Here is a 14,859-nt window from a genome sequence, read left to right on the forward strand (position 1 = left end):
TCAACTCTCCCCAACAGCACTAGCGAACACTCCCCCTAGGACATCGGTCCCGGTCCTGCCCAGGTGCAAACCGTCGAGTTTGTACTGGTCCCACCTCCCCCAGAACCGGTTCCAATGACCCAGGAATTGAAGTCCCTCCCCTGTGCACCATTCCTCTAGCCACGTATTCATCAGAAATATCCTTCTATTTCTACTCTGATTAGCATCTGGCACTGGTAGCAATCCTGAGATTACAACATTTGCAGTCATATTTTTTAATTTACCTCCTAATTCCCTATTTTCAGTTTTTAGGACATCATCCCGGTTTTTGCCTACATCGTTGGTATGTATATGCACCACGACAACTGGCTGTTCACCCTCCCCCTCCAGAATGCACTGCCGCTGCTCCGATACATCCTTAACCCTTGCACCAGGGAGGAAACATACCATCCTGGAGTCTCGTTTGCAGCCGCAGAATCGCCTATCTATTACCCTTACAATAGAATCCCCCATCACTATAGCTCTCCTGCTCTTTTTCCTCCCGTCCTGTGCAGCAGGACCACCATTGGTGCCAGGAAGTTGGCTGCTGCTGCCTTCCCACGATAAGCCATCTCCCTCAACAACATCCAAATTAGTATATCTGGTTGAGAGCGGGATGGCCACAGGGGACCCGTGCATTACCTGCCTGCGCCTACTATTCTGCCTGGCGGTCAACCATTCCCTTCCTGCCTGTGCAGACGTTAACTGCGGTGTGACCAACTGATTAAATGTGATATGCACGACGCCCTCAGCATCATGAATGCTCCAGTATGTATCCCTTCGCAGCTCCAGCGCTGCAGTGCACTCTGCCAGTAGCGGCAACTGGATACACTTTCCACACACATAGTCGTCAGGTACCTGGTAAGGACGGCAGATTTCCATCCCTAAAATGCCATGGGTGAACTGGATGGGTTTTTATGACAATGCAGTACCTTCATAGTCACCATTACTGACTCTAGCTTTTTATTCCAGATTTGTTTAATTAACTGAATTTAAAAATCCCAACTTGTAGGATTTGAACTTAGGATCATGCATCCAGGCATCTTGTTTTCTAGACCAGCAACATAACCACTGTGCTAACGTACACATCAAATATATTGCCATTCCTTCATCGTCACTGGGTCAAAAGCCTGAAATTCCTTACGTTACAGTAATGTGGGAGCACCTTCACCACAGGGACTGCAGCGGCTCAAGATGGAGCCCCGACATTTTCAAATGGGTAACTAGGGATGGATAGTTATACTGGCCTTGACAGTGTCACCCATATCCTGAGCAGAAATGCATTGAATTATAAAATCATTGATTTTAATTCTATTTTATTATTTCTTTGATTGAATCAAGAGAAGGCCTATGTTCAGATTGGGGCTTCGAGTACGTTAAACAAATTGACAACACAACTTGGATCACCAATTCTGTGGTTGTATGATTGATACTACTCACACTTTTCCAATTCCACTATCCTTACAAATGGCGCTTGCTAAATTATCACATATTACCAAAATTGAAGCCCATGGCATTAAAGTGGGTGGTGTTGGGTGTATCAGTATGTAAGAGAGAATTACAGTGAGGGGTGTAGAAGCGTGTTACAGTGAGGGGGTTGGGTTATATCTGAGTGTTAAAGTAAATGGTGTGGGGTAAAGTAGTGTTACAGTGAGGGGTGTGATGTTTATCTGAGAGTGTTACAGTGAGGGGTGTGAGGTATATCAGTGTTACAGTCATGGTTGTTTGGTATATCAGAGTGTTACATTCGGGTGTGGGTTTATATCAGTGTGTTACAGTGAGGGGTGTCGGGTATATCACAGTATTAAATGAATGGCATGGGTTTATAAGATTGTTACAGTGAGGGGTGTGGGGTATATCAGAGAGTGCTACAGTGAATGGTGTGGGGTATATCAGTGTTACAGTCAGGGGTATTTGGAATATATGAGTGTTACAGTGAGGGGTGTGGGGTATATCAGATTGTTACAGTGAGGGGTGTGGGGTATATCAGAGTGTTAAAGTGAGGGGTGTGGTGTATATCAGTGTGTTACAGTGAGGGATGTGGGGTATATCAGATAGTGTTACAGTGAGAGGTTTGTGGTATTTAAGATAGTGGGGTGTATCTGAGTATTTAAGTGAGGGGTGCTGGGAATATCAGAATGTCGTGAGGTATACCAGATTGTTGGAGTGAGGGTTGTGTGGTATACCAGAGTGTTAGAGGGAGGGCTGTGGGGTATAGCAGCGTGTTGCAGTGTGGGATGTTTATTATATCGGTGTATTACATTGAGGTTTGTGGGGTATATCAGAGCGTTACATTGAGGGGAGTGGGGTATATCAGAGCAGAGAGTGTCAAAGCGAGGTGAGGTGGGTATATCAGTCTGTTACAGTGAAAGGTTTGGGTTACGTAAGATGATTAAAGTGAGGGGTGTATCAGAGTGTTAAAGTGAATGGTGTGGGGTTTATCAGTGTTAAAGTGAGGTGAGTGTTCCATTACTCTCTATTTAACCCATGAGTACCTGCCTGTTCCAATGAAAGTTCAACGAGCTGATGCTACCTGACCAGCTGAGTGTTTCCAGCATTTTCTGTTTTTACTTCAGAGTTCAGCATCTGCAGTATTTTGCTTTGGTGCACCTGCCTAGAATTGTTTGAATGGACACTATTGCAGGAGCTTTAATAACATAATAAACAGGAGCCCTGCACAAAGATTGCAGCACACGCGAACCGCACAAAGGTGGTGGCAGCCGCGCCTTTCACAAAGCTGGCGTCTCCGGCCAACCCGCCCATCAAAAAGATGGAAGCTTTGGTGCCCCGCACAAAGATGGCAGCTCTGGGGCTCCGCACAAAGATGGCGGCAAACCCATGCAGCACAAAGAATGCAGCTTTAGTGTCCTGCACAAAGATGGCACCATGATGGGTCCCGCGCAAAAAAAGCTGGCTCCGCAGCCCCGCACAAATATGGCAGAACTGGAGACCCGCACAAAAGTGTTGACTCCAGGGCCCTGCCCAAAGTTGGCAGCACCCACGCCCCCACAAACATGGCGGCTCCAGCGCCCCGCATAAAGATGGCGGCTCTGGGTCCCAACACAAAGATGGCAGATCTGGCGCCTCCCCCACAAAGATGGCAGTACCCGCACCCAGCACAAAGATGCCAACTCTGGAGACCTGCACATCGATGGCGGCTCTAAGAAATAGGCGCAGGAGTAGGCATTTGTCTCTTTGAACCTCTCCGCCATTCAATATGATCATGGCTGATCTTCTGCCTCAACTCCACTTTCCTGTACTATCCCCATATCCCTTAATTCCCTCAATAGTCAAAAATCCTTTATTCTCCATCTTGAATATACTCAACGCCTGAGCCTCCACAGCCAAAGAGTCACCACCCTCTGAGTGAAGAAATTTCTCCTCATCTCAATCCTAAATGGCCGACCCCATTTTCTGAGAATGTGACCCCTTGTTCTGGACTCCCCAGCTAGGAGAAACATCCTCCCTGCATTTGCCCTGTCAAGCCCTGTAAGCATTTTGTATGATTCAATGAGATCACCTCTCATTCTTCTTAACTCTAGAGTATATAGGCCTGGTCTATTCAATCTGTCTTCACAGGACAATCCCCCCATCCCAGGAACCAGTCTGGTAAACCTTCGTTGTACTCACCCTTTGAAAAGTATACCCTTCCTTAGGTAAGGAGACCAAAACTGTATATGGTACACCAGGTGTGGTCTCACCAGGGCCCTATATAATTGCAGGAAGATATATTTATTTTTGATGGCACAGAGTAGAAGGAGATTTTCCGTATACCTAACAGTTGCTGCAAAATGAGAGATTACAAAATGCTGAGGTACTGAGGGATCTGGGGGTCCTTGTACATGAATCACAAAAAGTTAACATGCAGGTACAGGAAATAATTAGGAAGGCAAATGGAGTGTTGGCCTTTATTGCAAAGGGAATGGAGTTTAACAGTAGGGAAGACCTGTTACAACTGTACAGGGCCTTGGTGAGACCACGCCTGGAGTACTGCATACCATTTTGGTTTCCTTATTTAAGGAAGGATATACTTGCATTTAGTCAGTTCAGAGAAGGTTCACGAGGTTGATTCCGGAGATGAAGCGGCTGACTTATGAAGAAAGGTTGAGCAGGTTGGGCCTATACTTATTGGAGTTTAGAAGAATGAGAGAGGATCTTATTGAAACATATAAGAATCTGAAGGGTCTTAACAGGTTAGATGCAGGGAGGATGTTTCCCCTCCTGGGGGAATCTAGAAATGGGGGCATAGTTTCAGAATAAGGGGTCACCCATTTAAATCGGCAATTAGGAGGAATTTCTATTATCAGAGGGTCGTAAAACTTCCCTCTACACTGTCGCTTCACACACTCCCAGGGCAGGCACAGCACGGGTTAGATATAGAGTAAAATCCCACTGCACTTTCCCGTCAGCTGTTGTTTTATGGGTAGCATTGTGGGATCATTAATCTGTAGCTCACAATGCAGTACTGACACAGCGAATGTTTGATGGGACATTGTAGAGATGCTTTAACCTGTATCCAACCCATGCTCTACCTAGAACGGCCGCAGCTGATTGGAAGTTCGTAACACCGCTATTCATGACAGGAGGGAGAGAGAAAATAGGGAACTACAAGCTACTTAACTTGGCATCCGTCATTGGGAAAATGCTGCAATCCATTATTAAGGGAGTAGTAGCAGGACATTTAGAAAATCATAATACCCCTCACTGTAACACAATCATATAACCCACACTCCTCACAGTAACGCTCTGGTATAACCCACACCTCTCACTGTAACACTCTGAAATACCCCACACTCCTCACTGTAACACTCTGATATAACCCACACATCTCACTGAAACACTCTGATATAGAACACAAAACCCCTCACTTTAACATTCTGATATAACCATACCCCTCACCCTAACACTGATATACGCCACACCCTCAATGTAACAGTCTGATATACCCCACACCTCTCACTGTATCACTCTGACATACACCACAACCCTAATTGGAAAACGAATGATATATGCCACACCCCTCACTGTAACACACTGATATACTGCACACCCCTCACGTAACACTGATACACCGCACAGCCCTCAATGTAACCCTCTGATATACCCCACACTGCCTCACTGTAACACTCTGATATACGCCACCGCCTCACTGCAAAACTCTGATATACCCCAAACGCCTCATTGGAAACGTCTGATATATCCCACATTCCTCAAGTGTAACACTCTCATATACATCAGGCACCTCCCAGTAACACTCTGATATACACCACACATCTCCCAATAACACTCTGATATAACCCACACTCGTCATTGTAACACTGATATACCCCACATCCCTCACTGTAATACGCTGATATACCCCACACCCCTCCCAGTAACACACTGATAAACGCCCAACAACTTACTGTAAGACTAAATAAGCCCCACACACCTCACTGTAACACACTGATATAACTGTCACCCCCAATGTAACACACTGATATATCAGACTCCAATCAATTTAACTCTCTGATCTACCCCACACCCCTCACTGTAACAGTGGTATACCCACACCATACAAAGTAACAATGATATAACCCAAACCCCTCACTGTAACTCTCTGACTTACCCAGCATCCATCATTATAACACTCTGATATACACCACACCCCTCCCTCTAACAGTCTGATGTACACCACATCGCTCACTTTAGCACTCTGATATACCCTACACCCCTCACTGTATCACTCTGATAGAGCCCACACCCCTCATTGTAAAACTCTGATACACCCCACACCACTCATTGTAAAACTCTGATACACCCCACACCCCTCAATGTATCACTGATATACCGCACACCCCTCACTGTATCACTCTGATATACCCCACACCCCTCACTGTAACACTCTGATATAACCCACACCACTCATTGTAAAACTCTGATACACCCCACACCCCTCAATGTATCACTGATATACCGCACACCCCTCACTGTATCACTCTGATAGAGCCTACACCCCTCACTGTATCACTCTGATAGAGCCCACACCCCTCATTGTAAAACTCTGATACACCCCACACCCCTCAATGTATCACTGATATACCGCACACCCCTCACTGTAACACTCTGATATACCGCACACCCCTCACTGTATCACTCTGATATACCCCACACCCCTCACTGTAACACTCTGATATAAACCACACCACTCACTGTAACACCCTGATATACCGCAAACAACTCTCAGTAACACACGGATATTCCCCACACTCCTCACTTTACCACTCTGAGATAAAACATGCTTCTTGTTTTAATATTCCGTTAAACCCAACATAAATGTTTAAAAAATGTTAATTACCTCAAATCCCTCACTGTAACACTCTGTTAAACCCCAACTCCTCAAAGTAACACGATGATATATACCAGAACCATATCCCACATGGTAACACATTTTGAAACAACACACCGATCACTGTAATACAATGATATTCATCATACCAATCACTGTAATACTCTGATGTTTCCTATAACCCTATTGCAACTCCGTGTTAAATACACCAATACTCTTACTGGAACACTGTCCGATATTCCGCACAAACCTCACTGAAGCAATCTGATATAAATATCAGCCATCACTGCAACACTCAGATATACGCCTCAACAATTAATGTTGCAGTCTGATATAACCTTCATCCATCAATATAACACACTGATACAAACTTCATCCCTCACTGTAATATTCTTATGTACCCCACACCCCTCTGTCAAACTCTGATATACCACACACTCCTCACTGTAACACTGATATAGCCCAAACCCCACTGTAACAATGAAATACCCCACACCCCTCAATGCAACACACTGATGTACACCACACCTCTCACTGCAACACTGATATACTCCGAACCCATCACAGTAAAACTGATATACCCCACACCTTTCACTGTAACACTCTGATTTACATCACACCCCAAATTGTAAAACTAATGATATAAGCCGCACCCCTCACTGTAACACTCTGATAAACCCCACAACACTCATTAACTCTGATATACCCCACAGCCCTCACTGTAACACTCTGCTATACACCCACACCCCTCACTGCAAGACTCTGATTTATCCCACATCCCTCAGTGTAACACCGATATACCCCACACCTCTCGCTGTAACACTGATATACACCACACCTCTCACTGTTACATGGGTATACCCCACACACTTCAATGTAACACTCCGATATTCCCCCACGGCCCTCACTGTAAAAAACTGAAATAACACAAACCCCTCACTGTATCACTTTCATATACCCCACACACCTCACTGTAACACTCTAATATACGCCACATAATTCAATGTAACACCCCGATAAAGCCCAAGCCACTCTCAGTAACAGTCTGATATACCCCTCAACCCTCCCTGTAACAGTCTGATATAACCCACAACGCTCACTGGAAAATTCTGATATACCACACACACCTCAATTTAACACTCAGATACACCCCACAACCCACACTTTATCTGACAGGGTTAAAGAGACATTGCAATGTGAGGTAACAGTGAAAGGGTTTGATAGGATAGACGTCGAGATGTTTCCACTTGTGTAGGTGTCTGAAGCCAGGTTTAGAAATATAACATAGTCACTAATAAAGCCAGTAAAGAATTCATGAAGAACTTCGCCACACAGGGTGGTTCCAATCAGGAACTTGGAGCAGTTGAGGCGAATAGCATCGATGCATTTAAGGGGGGAGCTGGATAAGTCTCTGAGGGAGAAAGGAATTGAGGGATACACATGCAGGATTATATTCAGTCGGGTGGCTGGAGGCTCGTATGGAGCAGTTGGTACAGTCTCAGTGCAGGGGTTGCATTCTGTCTGGATGTCACTGCCCAGAACGCTTGGTGTTCAGAAGCTGAGTGCTGCAGTGGAATCAAACACTGAGACGGTTTGTATCACTGGTATCCATTGCGGGTATTCTTATTGATCATTAATTGAGAGATTAAATTGCTCACTTTGTTACTTTCTACCTCACCTGTTCTAAATACATTTTATCAGAGATATTTTTTTCTGACACACAAGTACTTAGTCATAGGGGGAATCATTTGGTTTCTTTGCTCCTCTCGTTAGCGCCCTCGCAAACCAACTAACGCCCGGGTGCGGCGATGTTTCCACCACTCGAGAAATTGACCAGACATTTTGAGGTGGCGCTAAACACTACCACTACGATCTCCTGCGCCCGCAGAGCGTGTCTTCAGTCGAGCATGCAGCAGAACGGATTCTGAGTGGCGCCCCCTGCCTTTCCGCCTGCCGCTAGCAATGACATGTAGAGGGGAAGGTTTTGCAGTTGGGAAGGGACTGGGGAGTGTTATTTAAAGGCGGCCACTTCCTCGCTTAATATTGTCGCCCACATTTTTGCACCACGCATTCCGAGAGTGCGAGAGAGATTTCTGGAGAGATTCAACGCTGTGCGAATGAGTTTTGGGTACTGAGCAGCACTTTGCAGGTTCATTTTGATTTGACCTTCCTTGCATTAATATAGAAGAGACATTGGGGATTTTACTCTGAGCTCTTTCCCTGGGCGTGTCCTTTGTTCTTTCCAGCAGAATTGAATTACAGTTCTCTCCAGGCCGAGAGTCAGGGCTGCAATGGACATAGAAACATAGCCATAGAAGATAAGAGCAGGAGTAGGCCATTCGGTCCCTTGAGCCAGCTCTATCATTCAATGAGATCATGGCTGAACATTCAAACTCAGTATCCTGTCCCTGCCTTCTCCCCATATCCCTTGATCCCTTCAGCCTTAAGAAGCATATCGACATATCTAACTCCTTCTTGAATATATTTACGGAATTGGCCTCAACTGCCTTCTGTGGTAGAGAATTCCACAGGTTCACCACAGTCTCGGTGATGAAATTCCTCCTCATCTCTGTCCTAAATGGCTTACCCTTTATGTTTAGACTGTGACCCCTGGTTATGGACTCACCCGCCATTGGGAACATCCTTCCTACATCTAGTCTGTCTAGTCCTGTCAGAATTTTGTAAGTTTCAATGAGATCCCATCTCATTCTTCCAAACTCCAGCGAGTATAAGCACAATTGACCCAATCACTCTTCATACATCATTCCTGCCATCCCAGGTATCAGGCTGGTGAATCTTCGCTGCACTCCCTCCATGGCAAGAACATCCTTCCTCAGGTAAGGCGGCCAAAACTGCACACAATACTCAAGGTGTGGTCTCACCAAGGCCCTGTACAACTGCAGCAAGTCATCCTTGCTCCTGTACTGAAATCCTCTCGCTATGAAGGCCAACATACTATTTGCCTTCTTAACCGCCTGCTGCACCTGCATGCTTACCTTCAGCGGCTGGTGCACAAGGAAACACTGGTCTCGTTGCACTTCCCTTTTCCCAATCTATTGCAGTTGAGATAATAATCTGCCTTCATGTTTTTGCCAGCAAAGTGGATAAACTCGCATTTATCCACATTATACTGCGTCTGCCAGGCATCTGCCCAATCACACAAACTGTCCAAATCATACTGCAATTTCTCGGCATCCACCTCACAGCGCACACACCCACCCAGCTTTCTGTCGTCTGCAAACTTGGAGATTTTACATCTAGTTCCCTTGTCTAGATCATTAATATACATTGTGAATAGCTGGGGTCCTATTGTGGCAAAACCACCAATGGACTCCTGTACAAATGCATAACTGTCTGTACCCCAATGTTACAGCATCTATATTTGTTTGCTGAGTGTAAATAAGCTTTCTGCAAAAGTCCTGAAACAACGCAATGACATCATCACGTTGGTCACGTGATGCCAGGAGCGGCGGGGAACGTGATGAGGTCATGACGTCAGAGAGTGGGAGGTCCCTTGGTCAGACCTCGTGTAACAAGCTGGTGTAAAGACCTGTTTGCTGTTGCTCCTGCATGCTCTTGTTTTGTTCGCTTGTTTAATTAAATTCGGTTGATTTATTGAACTGACTCGACCTCAGTGCTTCAGTTAGGGATTGGTCGATTCCTACATTGGTGATCCCGAAGCTTCGTGGACGATTTTCACGGAGGAAAGCTCGAGAACAAGATGGATGTGAATGCAGCGAGTTTGAAGCTTCTCAATTTTGGGAACAAGAGGCAGCCTCCTGGTTCGTGTAAGCGGAGGCTCAGTTCCAACTTCAGAACATCGTGCTGGATCAGACAAGTTATCTTTACGTGGTCTCCGCACTGGAATCATCAGCCTGCTGGAGACCCCGCCCGTTGTTAACAAGTATGAAATGCTTAAGGCGCACCTTATGCAAATATTCGGTCTCACGAAGGCAGAGAGTGCGCGACGCTTGCGCGCACTCCCTGTGTTAGGCGATGCTAAGCCTTCCGAGTTGATGAGCCAAATGCTCACACTCCTCGGGTCTGAGCCGCAGTGTTTTCTGTTTCGGGAACTGTTCCTGAGCCAGCTCCCCGAGCAGGTGCAAGCAGCCCTCACCAGGTCGGAGGCTACGGACAGTGTAGCGCTCGCGGCCGAAGCCGACACCATTTCCGTGGTGATGCAGCAGTACTGTCCCACCTCGAAGCATCCCGTCTCGAAGAACCCCGCCTTGGTGTCTCCACAGTCCGGCCTCTGCTACTACCACGCCCATTTTGGTCCGAAAGCCAGATACTGCCGACCCCCATGTAGTTTCGTGCCACCGGCACCGAGAAAGCAGCATAACCAATTGGGCGAATGGAAGAGAGACCCTGAGGTTGGTTTCGCATCCACGTTGACAGTTGGTGATTCCGGGAAGCTGTTGTATATCACCGACTCCATTTCGGACCGGCGGTTCTTGTGCAACACGGGCGCCCAGTGCAGCATCCTCCCCGCTTCGCTACTCGATTTCAGTTCAGGGAGGCGTGGTTCTCCACTACAGGCCGCCAATGGCAGTGCTATCTGTGCATTCGGGAAGCGGTGGAACCAGTTGTGTCTCGGCGGGCAACTTTTCCACAGGGAGCTTATAACTGCCAAAATACCACTGGCAATCCTTGGCGCTGAATTTTTCTGCACTAATGACCTACTGGTCGATGTACGTAATCGCTGCCTGATTCATGCCACCTCATGGGCCCCCATCCCCTGTTTTTGGGGCTCACGCACGGCCCACGAGGTTGACTGCACCGAGTTGACACCCGACGATTTCACCCACCTGCTTAGGGAATTTCCGGAACTCACTCGACCCACCTTCTCGGCGACGACCACCAAACATGGAGTTGAACAACACATCGTGATGACCGGCCCCCCTGGTTTACGCCCGGGATCGGTGATTGGAGGCCAGTAAACTTGAGGCCGCGAAGGCGGACTTCGCCACTATGGAGTGGTTGGGCATCGTTCGCCGGTCAGATAGTCCCTCGTCGTCTCTGCTGCATATTTTGCCAAAGCCCAGCGGTGGGTGGCGGCACTGCGGGGATTATCGGCGCCTCAATGAGGTCACAACTCTGGACTGGTATCCGATACCATACAGACAAGTTTTTTCCGCTCATTTAGCAGGCAATTCGTTGTTCTCCAAGATCGACCTCGTCCGGTGGTACCACCAAGTGCCCGTCCACCCCCAGGACGTCGAGAAGACGGCGGTCATTACCCCTTTTTGGACCCTTCGAATTCCTAAGAATGCCTTTCGAACTCAAAAATGCGGCGCAGGCGTTCCAGCGCCTCGTGGCTTTGGTGCTGCGGGATCTCAAATTCCTTTTCAAGTACCTCGATGACATCCTTGTCACCAGCGCATCAAAGGAGGAACATTACGACACCTGCACATCCTCTTCTGCTGCCTCCAGGAACATGGCCTTATAATTAACCCAAACAAGTGTCAATTCGGACTGAGGCAGATCGATTTTCTGGGACACCACATCACCGCAGAAGGGGCGCTGCCACTCCAGGTGAAAGTGGCATCCATTGCTGCGTTCCCGCGGCCACAATCTGTCAAAGCGCTCCAAGAATTCCTTCGAATGGTAAATTTTTACCATCGATTTGTCCCCCGGGCCGCACAGCTCATGCGGCCGCTCTACGAGGCACTCCGAGGGAAGCTGGGGAAAGAACCTTTGATATGGACGCCGGTGAAGGATCCCGCTTTTGGGGACATGAAGGAGGCCCTCGCCAATTCGACGATGTTGGGGCACCCGCTGCCTGGCACCACCATCGCGCTCATGACATATGTGTCGGACTACGCCATCGGCGCCGTGCAAGAGCAATGGTTCGACGGGATATGGCAACCACTGGCATTTTTTAGCCACCAGTTGTGCAGTAACGAACGTAGCTACAGCACATTCGACCGGGAGCTGTTGGTGTTGTTCCTGGCCATCTGCCACTTTCGCCTTTTCTTGGAAGGATGCCAATTCAACGCCTTTGTAGATCACAAGTCCCTGACGTTTGCCATGGCCAAGACGACTGTGCCATGGTCGGCCCATCAGCAACGACAACTCACCTTTATTTCTGAGTTTAAGACCGATATCCGGCACAATGCCGGCAAGGACAACGTGGTTGCCGACTGCCTCTCGCGTGCAACCATCCAGGCCGTCCAGCTGGAGCTTGATTATTCACTCATGGCGGCTGACCAAATGACTGACCTGGAAACGCAGGCTTTCCACTCCGATACTTCCTGCCTGCGGCCAGCGGATGTGCTTTTCCACTCGGCCGGCACCTTCTTGCTCTGCGATGTCTCCCTGGGGGACACACACCCGATCATTCCATTGTCCTGTCGCAGGAAAGTATTCGATATCATTCACGGGCTTGTGCACCCGGGCGTGCATGCTTCACAGAAATTGTTAGCATCCAAGTTTGTCTGGAGGGGAATGAGAAAAGATGTGCGTGACTGGGCCAACACCTGTGTCATGTGCCAGAGGGCGAAGGTGCAGCACCACGTCAAAGATCCTGTCACCGTTTTCGAGGTACTGGAGCGGCGATTCGATCATGTTCATGTCGACCTCGTGGACCCACTACCGCAATCACAAGGATTCACACATCTTCTGACAATCGTCGACCATACCACCAGATGGCCGGAGGCCATTCCTTTGACATCCACCACCTCCGCAGATGTCGCCCGCGCTTTTCTTTTTTCCTGTGCTGCATGTTTCGGTGTTCCATCAGACATTTCATCGGACCGTGGGCCGCAGTTCTCGTCTGCTTTGTGGAATGCCGTGGCTTCGGGTTTGGGCATCAAGCTCCATCGGACCATGGCTTACCATCCGCAGGCCAATGGGTTATGCAAATGCTTTCATTGCTCTTTGAAGGCGTCACTGCAGGCTAACCTCCAAGGGACCGCATGGATGGTTAAGCTGCCATGGGTGATGATCGGGTTGCGCACAGCACCTAAACAGGAGCTGCAGGCATCGGCCACTGAACTGGTTTATGGCCAGCCGCTCAGGGTTCCCGGCGAGTTTCTTCTGTCACTGACGCGTCCGTGTTCAGCAGCTGAACAACTGGAGGCTCACCGGGACGCAGCGCACTCATTCCGGCCCATTCCGACTTCACAGCACGGACTGCCTGCGTCACATGTTCTGCCAGCGCTTATGAGGGCTAAATTCATTTTTGTCCGGCAGGATGCCCACCGTAGTCCGCTCATGCCTCCATATACGGGCCCTTTCCAGGTACTGCAGGCAGAGTTTTCGAGTGGATGTCGGAAATGAACCCGACCACATTTCCGTGGACCGCCTCAAGGCTGCACACCTGGACCTCGAGCAGCCAGTTGAAGCAGCGCAACTGCCGCATCGTGGGTGGCCGCCGCGCCTGGCCCATCGGCCCCGCAACCCAGCTCATCTCCTGCACCATCCATTCCTCTCTGGGAATATCGGAGTCGCTGCGTTAGGATTGTCCGACCTCCTCTGCGATTGAGTTTTGCGATTAAAGACACTTCTGGGGGAGCACACGTGGCAAAACCACCAATGGACTCCTGTACAAATGCATAACTGTCTTTAACCGAATGTTACAGCATCTATGTTTGTTTGCTGAGTGTAAATAAGCTTTCTGTAAAAGACATGAAACAACGCCATGACGTCATCACGTTGGTCAGGTGATGCCCCGAACGGCGGGAAACGTGATGACGTCATGACGTCAGAGAGTGGGAGATCCCTTGGTCAGATCTCCTGTAACAAGCTGCTGTAAAGACCTGTTTGCTGTTGCTCCTGCATGCTTTTGTTTTGTTCGCTTGTTTAATTAAATTCGGTTGATTTATTGAACTGACTCGACCTCAGTGCTTCAGTTAGGCATCGGTCGATTCCTACACTAGCACCGATTCCTGCGGTACCTCACTCGTCACTGCCTGCCACTCTTAAAAAGACCTGTTTATTCAAATTATTTGCATCCATTCTGCTAACCAGTTCTCTATCCATGTCAGTACCTTGCCCCCAATCCCTTGTGCTTTAACTTTACACGCTAATCTCTTAAGCGGTACCTTATCAAAAGCCTTCTGAAAGTCCAAATACACCACATCCACTAGTTCTCCCTTATCTATTCTACGAGTTACATCCTCAAATAATTCCAGTGGATTAGTCAAGCACCATTTACCTTTTGTAAATCCATGTTGACTTTTTCTGATCCTGTCACTGTTTTCCAAGTGCTCTGCTATTATATCTTTTATAATGAACTCTAGCATTTTCCCCACTACCGATGTCAGGATTACTGGTCTATAATTCCCCGTTTTCTATAAAGCACCTTTTTTGAATAGTGGGGTAACATTAGCTACCCTCCAATCCATGGGAACGTTTCCAAATTCTATAGAATTTTGGATGATGACCAGCAATGCATCTACTATTTCTAGGACCACTTCCTTATGTACCCTAGGATGTAGATCATCTGGCCTTGGGGATTTATTGGCCTTCAATCCCGTCAATTTCCCTAACACCATTTCCCTACAAATACT

General features: G+C 47.9%; 1 protein-coding gene across 1 annotated transcript; it reads right to left on the reverse strand.

The window, feature by feature from the left end:
* On the reverse strand, nt 1–900 carry LOC147101992 (uncharacterized). Its single transcript, XM_085965089.1, has one exon. It carries the CDS (start codon nt 898–900, stop codon nt 1–3), a length of 900 nt encoding a protein of 299 aa, XP_085821215.1.
* Between the last annotated feature and the right edge of the window lie 13,959 nt (nt 901–14,859).

The sequence above is a fragment of the Somniosus microcephalus genome, chromosome 22 (assembly GCF_052327205.1).
Source record: "Somniosus microcephalus isolate GS21.2 chromosome 22, FLI_Smic_1.0, whole genome shotgun sequence".
Taxonomy (NCBI): domain Eukaryota; kingdom Metazoa; phylum Chordata; class Chondrichthyes; order Squaliformes; family Somniosidae; genus Somniosus; species Somniosus microcephalus.